The sequence below is a fragment of the Gymnoscopelus microlampas genome (assembly GCF_963454915.1).
Source record: "Gymnoscopelus microlampas genome assembly, chromosome: 17".
NCBI lineage: Eukaryota > Metazoa > Chordata > Actinopteri > Myctophiformes > Myctophidae > Gymnoscopelus > Gymnoscopelus microlampas.
Genome location: NC_139954.1, coordinates 46,525,647 through 46,543,146, shown reverse-complemented (window position 1 = coordinate 46,543,146; position 17,500 = coordinate 46,525,647). Strand labels below are relative to the sequence as shown.

At 42.9% G+C, this 17,500-nt stretch overlaps 1 protein-coding gene across 1 annotated transcript in view; it reads right to left on the bottom strand.

Annotated features, from left to right (window-relative positions):
• Nucleotides 1-17,500, bottom strand: part of kalrna (kalirin RhoGEF kinase a) — a 159,578-nt gene that overhangs the window by 77,826 nt on the left and 64,252 nt on the right. Inside the window, exons 33-39 of the mRNA XM_084085002.1 lie at nt 16,446-16,538; nt 16,095-16,206; nt 15,688-15,878; nt 12,966-13,067; nt 11,145-11,284; nt 9,564-9,657; nt 974-1,052 (exon numbers count right to left, since the gene is read on the bottom strand). Of these exons, the coding sequence (XP_083941128.1) occupies nt 974-1,052; nt 9,564-9,657; nt 11,145-11,284; nt 12,966-13,067; nt 15,688-15,878; nt 16,095-16,206; nt 16,446-16,538 (811 nt within the window). The remainder of the gene's footprint in view (nt 1-973; nt 1,053-9,563; nt 9,658-11,144; nt 11,285-12,965; nt 13,068-15,687; nt 15,879-16,094; nt 16,207-16,445; nt 16,539-17,500) is intronic.

Below are 17,500 nucleotides of genomic sequence, written 5' to 3'. Positions count from 1 at the left end.
AGTAGATCTAAGACTAGTGGAGAAGAGATCCAGTAGCACTAAGACTAGTGGAATAGAGATCCAGTAGATCTAAGACTAGTGGAGAAGAGATCCAGTAGATCTAAGACTAGTGGAGAAGAGATCAAGTAGAACTAAGACTAGTGGAATAGAGATCCAGTAGATCTAAGACTAGTGGAGAAGAGATCCAGTAGATCTAAGACTAGTGGAGAAGTGATCCAGTAGAACTAAGACTAGTGGAATAGAGATCCAGTAGATCTAAGACTAGTGGAGAAGAGATCCAGTAGATCTTAGACTAGTGGAGAAGAGATCCAGTAGAACTAAGACTAGTGGAATAGAGATCCAGTAGATCTAAGACTAGTGGAGAAGAGATCCAGTAGAACTAAGACTAGTGGAGAAGAGATCCAGTAGAACTAAGACTAGTGGAATTGAGATCCAGTAGAACTTAGACTAGTGGAGAAGAGATCCAGTAGAACTAAGACTAGTGGAGAAGAGATCCAGTATATCTAAGACTAGTGGAATAGAGATCCAGTAGAACTAAGACACAACATTTTATGTTTGGCTACGCGTTCAGAAAATAGGCTTTACAAGCTCACGCGTCATCGTTGTGAACTTGTAGATAATCAGCCATTACGACGCCATGGAGGCCCTGCCAAAATGCATTTTAGCCAACTAAATCAACTGTATATTTTTTGGACTAAACTGTTATGATATTTAGAAGACTAAAACTAGACTAAAATATCACACACAAACTCAATCAAATCAACACTGAACTCCACTAAACTTTAGTTTAATGTTCATTCGCAGATCTGGATTAGTGCAAAACATACATGAACCAATTCAGTCCTTTTTACATGCACTGTCTCACCTATAATAACACTAATCATTATTATTACTGTCTCACCTATAATAACACTAATCATTATTATTACTGTCTCACCTATAATAACACTAATCATTATTATTACTGTCTCACCTGAAACGATAGACATCTCAGTACTGCTTCCTGCTGTGAAGTCCTGAAGAACCACCGTTAACTCACAACCTCCTGAGAGCTGAGAGAGAGACAGAGAGAGGATGTTAGCTCCTTAGAAACAGGATGTTAGCTCCTTAGAAACAGGATGTTAGCTCCTTGGAAACAGGATGTTAGCTCCTCTGTGTCATTTAGAAACAGGATGTTAGCCCCTCTGTGTCATTTAGAAACAGGATGTTAGCTCCTTGGTGTCATTTAGAAACAGGATGTTAGCTCCTTGGTGTCATTTAGAAACAGGATGTTAGCTCCTTGGTGTCATTTAGAAACAGGATGTTAGCTCCTTAGTGTCATTTAGAAACAGGATGTTAGCTCCTTAGTGTCATTTAGAAACAGGATGTTAGCTCCTTAGTGTCATTTAGAAACAGGATGTTAGCTCCTTGGTGTCATTTAGAAACAAGATGTTAACTCCTTGGTGTCATTTAGAAACAGGATGTTAGCTCCTTGGTGTCATTTAGAAACAGGACGTTAGCTCCTTGGTGTCATTTAGAAACAGGATGTTAGCTCCTTGGTGTCATTTAGAAACAGGATGTTAGCTCCTTGGTGTCGGAAGTGACGGAAGAAGTACTCAAATGCTTTACTTAAGTAAAAGTATCAATACTGCATTGTAGAAATACTCTGTTACAAGTAGAGGTCCCATATTCAAAATGGACTTAGTTACTTACTTGAGTAAAAGTCCCGGCATAAACAAATACTTAAAGTACCAAAAGTAGAAGTACTCATTGTGTAGAATGTCCCATTTCACAAGTTCAAAATGTATTAGAAAATCTTTTGAAAATAGACGATCTACAAGCCCACAATGCATCGCATTGTGACCCATTGTGAGCTTGTAGATCTGCTATTTTCAAATGGCCGAAATGTATACATGGTTGAAGTGGGTAATGTATGTTTTGTGATAATAATCTATATCTACAAAGTAACTAGTGACTGAAGTTTTAGATTAATTGTAGTGGAGTAAAAGTACAATATTTGCCTCGGAGATGTAGTGGAGTAGATGTAAAAGTACTGAAAACTGGAAATACTCTAGGAAAGTAAAAATACCTAAAGAATTTACTTAAGTACAGTACTTGAGTAAATGTACTTAGTTACTTTACACCACTGATAAATAGTCCCTGCTAGTGCTCTCGCTCTATCACACACTCGCTCTCTGCGTGTCTCTGTGACTAACTCACACACACCCTGTTTAACCATTAATCAACCCCCCCCCACACACACACACACACCTTTACGACATGCAAGAAGCCAGTTACGTGACATCATCATCAGGTTATGATTTAATATGAACTAATCATTAATCTAGGACTATAATCAATACCTAACATGCAGACCTTTCCTACAAGAGACACATTAACTATCCAACAAACATTAACCAGCGGCGCGCACACACACACACACACAGGTTTGCAAAACTATAATTTTTTAAACGGCAGGGTTTTTTTTGTTGCCATTTTTAACCACAAGCCTAAAGCCATGAAGTCGATAAACTCACTTATAAGCTCGCTTATACTGTAGATCAGCTATTTTTTGGGTGCGTGACACGAGGCAAGTAACCATGTTTAACTCCTAAACCCAACCTCTAAATGTCTATCCTGATCCTTATCCCAATAGTAAACGTATCTCTACAAATATTTTTTAAACGGTAAAAATAACTTTTTATTGTGAGGAAACCGGAAAATGGTTCCTCAAAACGTCTATTTCTCATATTCTACTGTGCTTCAGAACAATAATAAAACACACACACACACACACACACACACACACACACACACACACACACACACACACACACACACACACACACACACACACACACACACACACACACTAGGGCTTTCACCAACAAGTCGACTAGTATAACCACTAGTTGACCTTGTTGGTACTAGTCAACTAGTTGGTTTATTTATTTGTATTTATTGAAAAAAAAAAAAAAAAACGCAGTCCTGCAAGGTAGCAAAGCTAATTTCAACTACAGTCACCCCTGTACACTTTTCTTTTTAAAATGACAAAGATTATAAACAAAACGTATTATCCAGTCACCCACACAAACACAACATTCGTCCGCCGCACATAGCAGCGATCCGGTGGGAGAGGGGATCCGGTGGGAAAGGGGATCCGGTGGGAAAGGGGATCCGGTGGGAAAGGGGATCCGGTGGGAGAGGGGATCCGGTGGGAAGTGGAACAGGGCCGGTGTTGCGCTAGCGTCTTTTCCGGGATCTAGTTGTATACAAATAACATGGTAGCGAACACAGCAGCAGCTAAACAACAACAGGCCGCTAGGTGTTCGTTTGTATGGAAGTATTTCACTGAAGATGTGGACAAAGAGACGGTGGAGTGTAGATTATACATACTAGACCATACCCGGTCGACGCATCCGTGGGGGGATATGCGCACATGATCTGGCAACCCGGGAGGCGACATTGTTTGACACATAAACGCTATTAAGAAGCTGAGATTTGATGAAATTGAAAAACGGGCTTCACAGTTAAGTTCAGATGGTAATGGTCAATGGCTGTGTGCAAAATCAGAGCAATTGGTCCTGCCACTGAGGAGAACCGGGTAGCTTCACCTACCACTACAGACACTCACCACTACAGACAGACAGACAGACAGACGTTACTAGAATTATAGTAGGACACACACACACACACACACACACACACACACACACACACACACACACACACACACACACACACACACACACACACACACACACACACACACACACACACACACACATACATACATACATACATACATACATACATACATACATACATACATATAGTAATTTCACTGTTATTGTGAAAAGCATTCAAGTAAAAGTGTAACAACAGTAAAGTAACACGTTAAGCGAACAGTGTTAAGGTAACAGTTAACAGTGCTAAGGTAACAATAATCAGTGTAACACTGGTTACTCACTCGGCTGCTCTCCTTGAAAAGTTTAAAATTCATCCACTTGGGCATGCCTGTCTGTCTGTCTGTCTGTCTGTCTGTCTGTCTGTCCCTCTCTCTCAGGCTCTCTGTCAATGTTTCGTGTCACTACTCTCTCTCTCTGTCACCTCCCTTGCTCTGTCTTTGCCACAGACTGAGACACGCCCTCTCTCTCGTTCACTTACTACCTCTGTCTAACTCTCTCTCTCTCCCTCTCTCTGACACATGCACACAGCTGTATGCTTTGTGTCTGGTTGTAAAGGGCACATCGCTGTGTGTGTGTGTGTGTGTGTGTGTGTGTGTGTGTGTGTGTGTGTGTGTGTGTGTGTGTGTGTGTGTGTGTGTGTGTGTGTGTGTGTGTGTGTGTGCATATTTATTTCCTTCTCACTCAATGGCAGTCAGTGACATTCTTAATCATTTTCAGAAGCCCTATGTTAGAGAGAGAGAGAGAGAGAGAGAGAAAGAGAGACATACAGAGAGAAAAAGAGACAGACAGTGAGAGAGAGAGTCATATGACCAGCAGATGGTTGTCGTAACATTTCGTTGTGAATGACCTGATTCATTGACACGCACACACACACGCACACACACACACACACACACACACACACACACACACACACACACACACACAGCATGGACGACATGGACGACATGGACGACATGGACGACGGTCCTTTCCTCCGGAAACTATATTTTTCGACCAATCAAAACCCTTGTTTCATTGAGGGAATGAGGGAGCATGTAAACAGATTTGTAAACTCTACGTCATTTTCTTGGGCGGAGCTTCTGTTTACACCGTCTAGGTCTGGCCCAGAGTGTGTGTGTGCGCACTGTTAAACTACATTTTGACGTCAATACTTTTGCACTTTTACTCGAGTAAAACTTTGAAAACGGGACTTTGACTTGTAACAGAGTATTTCTACATTGTGGTAATATATGTAACAGAGTATTTTTTCTACATTGTGATAATATATGTAACAGAGTATTTCTACATTGTGGTAATATATGTAACAGAGTATTTCTACATTGTGGTAATATATGTAACAGAGTATTTCTACATTGTGGTAATATATGTAACAGAGTATTTCTACATTGTGGTAATATATGTAACAGAGTATTTCTACATTGTGGTAATATACAACTGACTTTTAGTCAAGTTACCAAAAAAACCACGCACACACACACAGTGCGTCACAGAGTTGGCGATTCCGCGATGGCTTTTTAACAACGTGTGTACAAACAAGGAAGTGGACACACACACGCACACAAACACACACACACACACACACACACACACAGCGTCACTTTAACTGGTGTGAAACTATAATGTCAGCAATTTAAAGCAAAACACTGGACCAGTCATTTTCCATAATAGTCTATTTTGAGACACAGACAGACAGAATTATGGTAGAGTATATGTGCAAATAAACCACACTCACCACAACACACACACACACACACACACACACACACACACACACACACGCACACACACACACGCACACACACACACTATACTAGTTAATATAGCGTCACAATCATTTTAAGCACTTTATCCACATAAAAATGAGTTTGTAGATCTGCCATTTTTGAAAATGGCAGAAAAAAACATTTTCCATAATATGGTTGGCCGTAGAACAGAGGTTCTCAACCTTTTCTCCGCCCCAAAATAATCATATTTGAACTGGGGACCCGCCCCAAATAATCATATTTGAACTGGGGACCCCACACCCTGACAAGCTCTGTAGAAACTGAGGCATTACATTTAGTTTATCGGTTCCACAGATAAATATTGTGAAAATAGCCGATCTACAGTACAAGCTCACAACACATTGCAACAAAATGTTTGCCACTTATTCGACAATTTGCCCAATGTTTGACCAGTTTCTATATAATAGTTTGTTGATAACCTTTTTCTTGTAAGGTCTTAACACATTGAGTGCAAAGGACGTAGATCTACGTTGTTTCAAAACGTTCCATTCCAAAAAAGGGGCTTGCGTTCTGCGGCTCTCCAAAGATCGTCAAAACACGGTTAAAAAAACGCTGGCAACACACGGATGAAGCCATTACAAGTCATTACGTTGTCCCTTCAATGTCATCTGTGGGTCCCGACCAGAGTATGTGGAGCGGAGCGCGAGCGGAGCGACACGATTTTGACGTGAGCGCGGAGCTGGTTATAAAAAGGTTGGAGCGCTACTCAGAGCGAGGACCGCCTCCCGCTCCAGGCCGCCCTCGCGGGGGCCGCGCACCGAATGTTTGAGCATGCCCGGTCGCACGGACTCAGAGACACAGACATCCGCAGTGCACAGCGCACCGAGATGACATTAGAATTTCTACTTTCTTTTTCTTTTCTTTTTTTTACTGTTGAGCGACCCGGTTTGAGCGGAGCGTGGAGCGAGATTTGCGCAAATCAACGTGAGCGAGGAGCGACGGGGTGCGGAGCGCGGGGGGAGTTGACGTGAGCGAATAGCGAGCGTGAAACCAGCCCCCTGGAGTGCCGAGCGGCATTTCCACCCGCTCCGCTCCGCTCACGTGCTCTGGTCCCGACCCACATGTTGAGAACCACTGCTCTATAGAATCCTGACAGCTGGAGCTGCATTGATTCAGAACCTGGTTCAACCTGTACATTTATCTCATGTTTAGAGTCATTAAGGTAGGGTGAAAAACACTGCTGTAGTAAACAATGCATGCATCACACACACACACACACACACACACACACGTAGTGGAACATCTGACTTGGCCAAGGCTGAACTGTTATTACAGCACACAGAGAGAGAGAAAACACACACACACACACACACACACACATAGACAGACAGACAGACAGACAGACAGACAGACAGACAGACAGACAGACAGACAGACAGACAGACAGACAGACAGACAGAGAGAGACAGAGAGAGAGAGAGAGAGAGAGACACAGAGAGACAGAGAGAGAGACAGAGAGAGGGAGAGGGAGAATGTGCTTGTGGTCATCTCCCAGTACAACAGTATTATACTGTGGTTGTACTGGTCATCTCCCAGTACAACAGTATTATACTGTGGTTGTACTGGTCAGCTCCCAGTACAACAGTATTATACTGTGGTTGTACCGGTCAGCTCCCAGTACAACAGTATTATACTGTGGTTGTACTGGTCAGCTCCCAGTACAACAGTATCAGACAATTTCAAGATACATTCAAAATATCTGCGATATCATTATTGTGTTTTCTTATCGTGATAAACATATACAGTACAGTATTACAATAATAACGATTATCGTCCCAACTCTATAGTAATGTTTGTAAACATTGAGCTGGTTTCAACTGACTCCAAACAAACTAAGAGCTGAATATAATGTTCTGCCCCCCACACACCCCCACAGAGAGAGAATTTACTGCACTCGATGCTTTGGCAATATTGTTATTGTTACATTCATGCCAATAAAGCCAATTTAATTGAAATTGAGGGAGCAAGACGGGAGCGAGAGCGAGCAAGAGTGAGAGAGGGGCAGACAGACAGACAGACAGACTGGCCCTCATTTATCAACGCAGCGTATAAACCGCCGTATATTTTTCCATATATTCGGCGTACACCAACGTCGAAGTCACATTTATCAACGCATCCTACACAGCTGATCCGAGCTTACACTTGGTCCCAGCGTTGATAAATGTCACGGCTGAAACGAGCGTCATTTAAATAACACGCCCCATAAATATTCTCAAAACGCCCCGATTTTACGACATGAAGACGAACCAGAATACGACCAAAGACATGAAAAGCCAATAAGAAACAGCCCCCCCCCCCCCCGCTGGCCTCGCCGCACACGCACACGCACACGCCTCTCTCGCTCGCTCTCTCTCTCTCTCTCTCACACACACACACACACGCCCGTAGCGTATTGTCACGTAGGCTTGTAGCCTACATGAATGACATATTATGATACCAATCACATCGGCATGAATGGAATACTTTTGTAGATTAATGTATTTAACCCATACCGAGCAGTGCGCGTTCGAGTTACACTAAAATAAAGCCCTCATGTAGGCTACTCCCATCTCCCAGTGAGACTCGGACCGTCGGACGGGCGAGTCCCGTCCCGCTCCGCATTAATGAGAGATAGCCTGGAGAGAACATTAATGAATGAAGGCTGGTGTGTGTTGGACCATGGGTTAAATGTCTGATCTCCCGGTGGCCATGAAAATATAACAGCAGCGCCGCCTGTTAGACCGGTGCTCGCGCAGAAGAGTGCTCTCGCAGAAAGCGCCCGTATATTTTGAAAATAGCAGATCTACAAGCTCACAACGCGTTGCTGGCTTGTGAGCTTGTAGATCTGCTATTTTCAATACAGACAGATCTACAATCTTATCTGAATGACTGTTAAAGCAGTTTGTTTAAATTACTTTATAAAATGTTATATTTTCACAGGGATTATTTATTAGTGTAATTTGTGTTGTGATTTGACACTTTAATAAAATTGAAATTGAATTGAATTGAATTGAATAGTGTAGATATACAGATTTATGAGTGGATTAGGTGTCCAATGCCTCTCAGACAGTCAAACAATGCTGCTCCGCAGGTCTAGGATGGAATAAACGGGTGCAGCCAACGTCAACAACTGGTCCCGACCAGACGTGAGATCTCAGCGTACCGTAGGATAAAGCCCACGTCAGGATATATTGATAAATGCCGAAAATTGCGGTGATCTCGCCGTACGCCCATTATTTGGTCTACACCGCGTTGATAAATGAGGGCCACTCACTCTCACGCACTCCAAAACATTTGAGCCATTTAATGCAAGCCTGTTACTCTGCATAGGGCATGGTGTGTGTGTGTGTGTGTGTGTGTGTGTGTGTGTGTGTGTGTGTGTGTGTGTGTGTGTGTGTGTGTGTGTGTGTGTGTAAAGATCTAAAATCATATATTTAGTAAACTAAAACTAGACTTAAAAAAATCTGATGACTAAAATATGACAGGCTGTCAAAACAACACTGCAGCTCAACATTATGTTTATCTCTATAAACACAACTCAACATTATGTTTATCTCCATAAACACAACTCAACATTATGTTTATCTCCATAAACACAACTCAACATTATGTTTATCTCCATAAACAGAACAAAACCCATTAAGACCGAGAAAGCATCTGTGTCATCATAATAATTATTTATTAAAGAAGTTAGAGCTACGTCTCCTGGCTTCTATTTTCTGTTCAGGCGACACAAACATTTCAGCAACCAGCCCGGAGCCCCTGCTGTCACCCAGTGAGGATGCATGGGAAACCCTGTAGCAGTGGGGAGCCCCTGCTGTCACCCAGTGAGGATGCATGGGAAACCCTGTAGCAGTGGGGAGCCCCTGCTGTCACCAAGTGTAGATGCATGGGAAACCCTGTAGCAGTGGGGAGCCCCTGCTGTCACCCAGTGAGGATGCATGGGAAACCCTGTAGCACAGGGGTCTTCAACAGGGGGTCCGGGACCCCTAGGGGTCCTCAGAGTTACTACAGGGGGTCCGCCAAATCTTTGTGTGATATGAATTTTTTGTTTTACCTTAACCACTTGAACCCTAGCATCCCTTTTCTGAGGAGAACCGTGGTGTTAGCATGAAGCTAACAGTCTTACCTTGTCGCTGTCCATAGTGTTCTGAGACGTCCGCGAGGCAATGGACACGGTGTCTGGCTGGCTGCTGCTGCCGTCCTCGTCCTCCCCCCCGTCCCTACACAACACACACACACACACACACACACACACACACACACACACACACACACACACACACACACACACACACACACACTTGTTTATTTATGTCCACATAAAGGTGAAACATACAGGGACACAAATATTATAGGTGCAGTAAGGTTACATTCACAAAATCATGGCATGTGTCTTCATGATACAATAAGCATTTGACTGAGTACTCTATGGGTATAAGTACTCAGTACTCTATGGGTATAAGTTACCGCGTCTCCACCATATATGGCGGCTGCCAATTATAGCAGAGACGGCACAATAACTTGCCAGCCTTTTTGCCAGCCTTTCTGTGCATCCCAAGTTGTTGAAACCCTCTAACAACCAGTCTGTGGGTATAATGTCCCAGGCTGCCAAATATAAAAACCAATAGTCTGCACCTAAAGCCCAGCTCAGAGATGGTATGTAGGAGTGGTTGGTATTTAAAGACCTTGGTCATAAAGGCCTCCTCTAGGCTAAGGTCAGAGGTCATAAAGGCCTCCTCTAGGCTAAGCTCAGAGGTGCCAGGCTATCTCTAATACAGACTCTTCATCATGTGGTGAATTAGTCAGAGATGTAAAGATGTCACGGTTTACACTCATGCCTGGAGTCACACTGCCCTCTGCTGGCTGCTGTAGATAACTGGGTCAATAGATCAGTGGGTATTTACATTTTGTGACCAACACATTGTCGTGGCACTATGTACAACTACACAAAGACATGGTACGTACTTTTTTTATTTGACTATAATAATCAATACTTTGTGTGCACTAAAAGTACATATACATATATATATATATATATATATATATATATATATATATATATATATATATATATATATATATATATATATATATATAAAATATTATATATATATAGTGTATATAGTATTGATTGATTGAATATAAGTATTCCACTAAAAATAATCTAATTAATTAGAGACTTTGTAATTAATTAATCACAATTAATCACATTTTAATCGCATATCAATATCTGAGAACAGTGAAAAGCATTTTTTTCGAATGGATTTTGGCATACGTCTTTAAGTACATGTACTCAAGTACAATTTTGAGGTACTTGCACTTGACTCTCGAGTATTTCCAATTTCTAATACTCCAGTAACTCCACTACATTTCAGAGGCAAATATTGTACTTTTACTCCACTACAATTATTTGAACTTTAGTTACTACTTACTTTGTAGATTTCGATTATTATTATAAAACAATACAGTAACCACGTGAAAATAGCAGATCTACAAGCGCAAGGCATTGTGAGCTTGTAGATCTGCTATTTTCCACCACTGGAGGCTGGTAAGACTAAGAGTGTGTTTTTGTTACTGTTGTTTTATAGTAGTTTAATTCATTATTAATAAATATCGCGTGCATGTGACCCGCACCGCATCGTGTACCCATCGTGAGTGTGCGCGCGTGCGTGTGAGTGTGCGTGTGTGTGTGTGTGTGTGTGTGTACCTCTTCATGCTTCTGGGTTTGGGCAGGGTTTTGGGCAGGTGAAGAGGTTCCTTTAGCGCCCCCTTCAGATGGGTCATTCTCTCCTGGATGACCTCCCTGATGTTCTTAATCCACTCCTGTTTGGCCTCCATGCTGGAAGCCTGGGAACCATGGCAACCATTACAAACATTATAACAGGGGGCCCGGGACCCCTAGATTGATTGATTGATTGAATACTTTACTTAGAAAGACATGGAAGTACAGTTCACAATACAACGTCCTCTAAACTGGATCGCTCATAAAAGCCAACGGCTTGTTTCAAATGAGATCCCCACGCACTCAAATCATGATGACATTAAAAAACAGACAGATATACATTACCATGCAGAACATCATACAAATAGCTTGAAAGTTCAAGGTATGAAAAAATATATATATATGTACAGTAAACAGTTTGAGGAGGGCGGGGGGGTGTAGGTTAAGACTTTGATAAGGGCCAGTTTGGAATTGCAGCCTCCGAAAGGGCAGTTTTGAAAGTGAGTAGGGTTTTACACTGCTTCACTCCTTTTGGTAGGGCATTCCACATTTTTGGGGTCGGCCTACATGAGGCTTTGTCTGTCCCTCTTTCGTCCCTTTTGTCCCTCTCTTCCTTTTGTCCCTCTTTTCTGTCCCTCTTTTCCTCTGCACACACGTCATGAGAAGTCCGGCCATTCAGATTTCAACCACTAGGGGTCTGACAGTACCAGGTCTCCTGGTTCTAGTTTTTAACCACTTCAACGGGAATCCTTATTCAATTTCTGAGGGGAACATTAGCCGAAAATAGCAGATCCACAAGCTCACATCGCGGCGTTGTGAGCCTGTGGATCGGCAAAGAAGTTTGGTGTAGAGGAAAAAAAGAGCAGATCAAGTGTGTATGAGAGTGTGTGTCTATATGAGTGTGTCTATATGAGTGAGTGTGTGTCTATATGAGTGAGTGTGTGTCTATATGAGTGTGTGTCTATATGAGTGTGTGTCTATATGAGTGTGTGACTATATGAGTGAGTGTGTGTCTATATGAGTGAGTGTGTGTCTACATGAGTGTGTAAGCTATATGAGTGAGTGTCACTATTTAAAAATAATCATGAGTACCGTAATACATATTTTAAAAGCAAACATTTCTAACTCAAATCTTTGCTTCTGGGGGTCCCTGGAACAGCATATTTTAAGATGGGGGTCCGCGGCCACATACATATAATTGTGGGGGTCCTTGACAGGGAACCACTGATGTAGTTTTTCAGAAAACGGTTTGCCATTTGTAGAACCTAGACCTCAGGTCTTACTGGCTTAAAGAAGTAGTTGTTTATTCACACCAGGATGGTCCTTTAACCAAGGGGTTTTAAAAGTAGGGTCCGAAGACCCACAGAGGTCCTCGAGGGTGTTCAATGGGGTCCCCAACAGCAGTTACACCAAACAGTTAACCAATTCAAACCTTTTTATACTTATATCAAGATTTACATAGATCTTGAAAGATTTTGTACATCTGCTATTTAAATACAATAGCAGATGTACAAGCTTGCAGCACGGCACAAAGTGACACGCTGTGAGCTTGCATATCTGCTATTTTGGATTGGCAGATATACAAGAATTTTTGAACATTTTGGAGAAATCTTTAAAGTGTGAAAAGGGCATTTTGTATGCACGGCGTCAGGTCTAATGGTTCATCTCTATGTATAAAGGTCTTATCTTCAGGTCTAATGGTTCATCTCTATGTATAAAGGTCTTATCTTCAGGTCTAATGGTTCATCTCTATGTATAAAGGTCTTATCTTCAGGTCTAATGGTTTTCTATGTATAAAGGTCTTACCTTCAGCACAGTCTTGTTGTCAGAGCTGGGGGTCCTTCCTGACCACAGAGCAAACTTACAGGGGTCCCCTTCAATGTGCTCTGTCACCCCTAGATCTGAGGTCTGCACACAGGAGGGAGGGAGGGAAACATATCCTGTCATTGTTCAAATATTGTGTGAACACCTGTTTGATTATCAAATCATTCCACAGCACGCCCTCCCTAACTCTAAACCTGATTTATTTTATAGATTTGTTAAAGATGTGGTTTTCAGGACTAGGTGAGTGTTTTTCGTTTGAACAATTCATTTTTGGTCCAAATTATTCTGCAGCAAAAAGGATTGTACACACACTGCTCAATGTTATGTCTACCGTCTGGAATGGTTAAACTTGCAATCTGGATCACGAGGAGAAACAAGATAAAGGGGGACGGGTCTACAGATCCAGTGCAGGTTTTAACAGGGATGGTAGCTGCCCGACTTAAGAGTTGAGCATGCCTACTATAAGTTAACAAACGATCTGGAAGGTTTCAATTACATCGGGGGTGTTGAGGGGGTGTTGTGTCTACCACAGGAAGGGGGAGAGCTGGTTCTTTGCTTCTAGTGGAAGGTTATATTTATTTATTGTCTCCGCCAGGCCAAAAGGCATGGCGAGAGAGTATGTTTTGCCCCCTGTCCGTCCGTCCATCCGTGTGTGTGTGTGTCATTCTGACTGTGTACAGCTAATCTCCGGCACCGTTGGCTTGATCGCAGCGAAACTGTGCACACACACTCCCTGGATGTCACAGCAGAACCTCTGCCCCAAATTTTTCACATGGGCCTTTTATAGCGCCACCAGGAGGCAGATTTGTGCAAAACATATTTTTTGGCAGTACTCCTACATATTTTGTCCAAAAATCCCACAAATCGGTACACAGTATCTCTGTAGTCATAAAACAAAACGGGTCTTTCAGATTTTTCATATCCCATCCTGATTGGCTAAAAATGGCTTCCAAAGTTTGCAGGAGTGCTCCGTTTTGAACAAAATGCCTCAAATCATGAACACAGCATGCAATTTCCGTGAAATTTTGCACGCATATTTCCACTATGCCAAGGAAGAAATGACAGCAGGGGAAAATGTTCAAATCAGCCTCATGGTGGCGCTATAACAGGCCGATTCGTGTTTTTACCTATAACTGCACCGATATGTGTAAAACTTTGTATGCGCTCTCTATAGAGGTCAAGGAAAAACCTTTGCCCTGCATTTTTCACATCTGCCTTTTAGAGCGCCACCAGGAGGCCAACTTATGTATAACACTTTTTTTATATTACTCCTTCCGATTTTATCCAAATTTCACGCAAATCGGTACACATGATCTCTATAGTCATGTGATCAAGACGGATGTGTTTGATTTTTCATATTCCATCCTGATTGGCTAAGACTGACATCTACAGTTGCAGTAGTGGCTTGTTTTGAACAAAATGCCGCAAATCATGAACGCAGCGTCCGATTGCGGTCACACTTTGCACGCACATTCACACTATGTTGAGGAACAAATGCAGGGGTGCACATAACTGGTGCGCAGGTGCGCATGCGCACCCAAAATAAAAAATGAGCACCACATCAGACGACGCGAGGCGCTTTTGCGTACCAACAGCTGGGACAGGAATTTCCAAGCTTTTATTTTTTAGCAAAACTAAAAAATAAAAGCCTGGAGATCGAGGCTAGGAATTTAATTCCTGAAGCCACACTCACAATCACGCTAAAGCACGCGTCGGCCCCATACACAGCCATTAGGCGGAGGGGGAGAGGACGCATGCTGCACGTGATTGTGTGAGTGTCTCGCATCGCCTCGCATTGCCTCGCTGCGTGCACGCAGCCAGCAGCGGCTGTTAGAGGCACTCGTCACCGAGGATGAACGCACCGTGATGGCGCCAAATATGCAGTGAACGTTCCAATCTGGCGGATAAAAGCAGCGCAGCACAGGGCACCAACCTTGGGGGCTTCACCAAACGGTGTGAGAGAAAAAAACGGCGAAAATCGGCGTAATTTGCAAGCAGAGCGTCCTTTTCTTTTTTTTTTTCGCGCAGCTGCACCCCACCCCCCCCCCGTTGACAAAACTGTCCGGTGGGCACCGTGCTGACTCGACAAAACGGGACGGAACCATTTATGTGCACCGAGTCACATCGCCAGGTGCTCTTCTGAGTACTAGACCTAAAAAGTTATGTGCACCCCTGAACAAATGCCACCCTTTTAACAGTGGCCTGTTATAGCGCCACCAGCAGGTCTAATTTAGCAAAACACAATTTTTGAACAAAATGCCTCAAATCATGAATGCAGTGTCCGATTGCCGTGCAAGGCCTAATAAGAAACCCTTTTCACATTGGCCTATTATAGCGCCACCAGGAGACCACAATAACCTACCTGACCTGGCGGAGACCTGTGCTCCGAGGAGCACTTTTTCTAGTTTTTGTTGTTTTTGGTTTGTGTAGTATTTTGAGATGAGCTGAATTGGTTAACTATTGTAATGCTATGAGCTGAACTGGAAAGGAGTGGTTTAACAAAGAGCTTTTAAAATAAAAAAAATCTCTCTCTCTCTCTCTCTCTCTCTCTCTCTCTCTCTCTCTCTCTCTCTCTCTCTCTCTCTCTCTCTCTCTCTCTCTCTCTCTCTCTCTCTCTCTCTCTCTCTCTCTCTCTCTCTCTCTCTCTCTCTCTCTCTCTCTCTCTCTCTCTCTCTCTCTCTCTCTCTCTCTCTCTCTCTCTCACCAGTAGTTTGTTCTTGTATTGGTACTTGCTCCTGCTGGCTGAGTCTTTGATCTCCTTGCTGAACACCAGAGACATCTCGAACAGGAAGAGGTGGCGGTCACGTCCCTTCCGGATCAGAGACTTTGGGTCCCACACCTGGAAGCTGTCCTGAAGGATCAGCTCACCCTGGACGTCCAGGTTCACCTGGAAACCTGGAGGGTCAGGGGACAGGGGTCAGGGGTCAACACCTAGAGGACGAGGGGTCAGGGGTCAACACCTAGAGGACGAGGATGAGGGGTCAGGGGCCTTATGTCTGTACATGTCTGTACATGTGTGTGTGTGTGTGTGTGTGTGTGTGTGTGTGTGTGTGTGTGTGTGTGTGTGTGTGTGTGTGTGTGTGTGTGTGTGTGTGTGTGTGTGTGTGTTACCCTCCAACAGGGCGATATGCATGGCATCATTAGCTCTCTTAGGAACTCCCAGCATCACCTCCAAACCATCCTTTATCTCCCCTTTACCTTCCTCACAGCACGATAATAACTCCTAGAGGAGAGGAGAGGAGAAATACAAGGTTAATAAGGTAACATCTTATTAACCCAGGCCACCACTAGGGGGCCTCTGAAGGCCAACAAACCTGATCCCCTCTGTCAAACGTGCAGCGACCCCAATAGTTCTGTCTGTCTGTCTGTCTGTGTCTCTGTCTGTGTGTGTGTGTGTGTGTGGGTGTGTGTGTGTGTGTGTGTGTGTGTGTGTGTGTGTGTGTGTGTGTGTGTGTGTGTTACCTTCAGCAGTAGCTGGTACTTGGTGATCCTCTGTACAGGCTTGATGAGGTAAGAGGAGATGGAGTTAGCCAGACCATGTCTCTGTTGAATGTCCTGAAAACACACACACGCACAGGTTTGTATTACTATAGTTGTGAGAACAACACCATTTTCGGACGGCATTGAAAACAGCTGACATTAGCCAGCTATAGCCAGTCTATAAGGTCACAACGCGTGGCTGAACTTGTACATCGGCCATTTTCCGGTGAGTGACATCGCTGCACAAATACGCATAAAAAGGGAAACCTCTAAGCCTAACCCCTAAACCTAACTCTAAAGATAGATTTTTTTTTTAACCATAAAACGATCATTCCACTTGTGAGGACCAGGTCAATGGTCTATTCTCACATTCTACTATATAATTGTGAGCATATTTGGTCCTCACTAGGGATGGGACGATCATTGTGGCAAAACTAATTGCGATTAACCCATTAAGACCTGAGGTCGATTCTACAAATGTCTTCTAAATCCTAACAGTTTTCTGAAAAACGTTTGTTTCTATATCAGTGGTTTTCAATCTTTTTCATGTCAAGGCCCCTCAAAATCATATGTATTTGCCGCCGACCCCCATCTAAAAATATGTTGTACCAGGGACCCCCAGAAGCAAAGATTTGAGTTAAACATGTTATTTAAAAAATGTTATATTCCAACGATTTGCACAAAAGGTCACAATGTTTCAAAAGTAGCCAAAGTACAAAATAATGGTTAAAGTGGTTCAAATCTAAAGTGACACAAATGCTTTCCTGGTTTTAATGGGTTAATGATATCATCGTGATCAAGTACAGAGGGTTTACAGATCCGTTTTATCAAGTACAGAGGGTGTACAGATCTGTTTTATCAAGTACAGATATATCCGTTTTATCAAGTACAGAGGGTGCACAGATCTGTTTTATCAAGTACAGAGGGTTTACATATCCGTTTTATCAAGTACAGAGGGTTTACATATCCGTTTTTATCAAGTAAAGAGGGTTTACAGATGTGTTGTATCAAGTACAGAGCGTTTACAGATCTGTTTT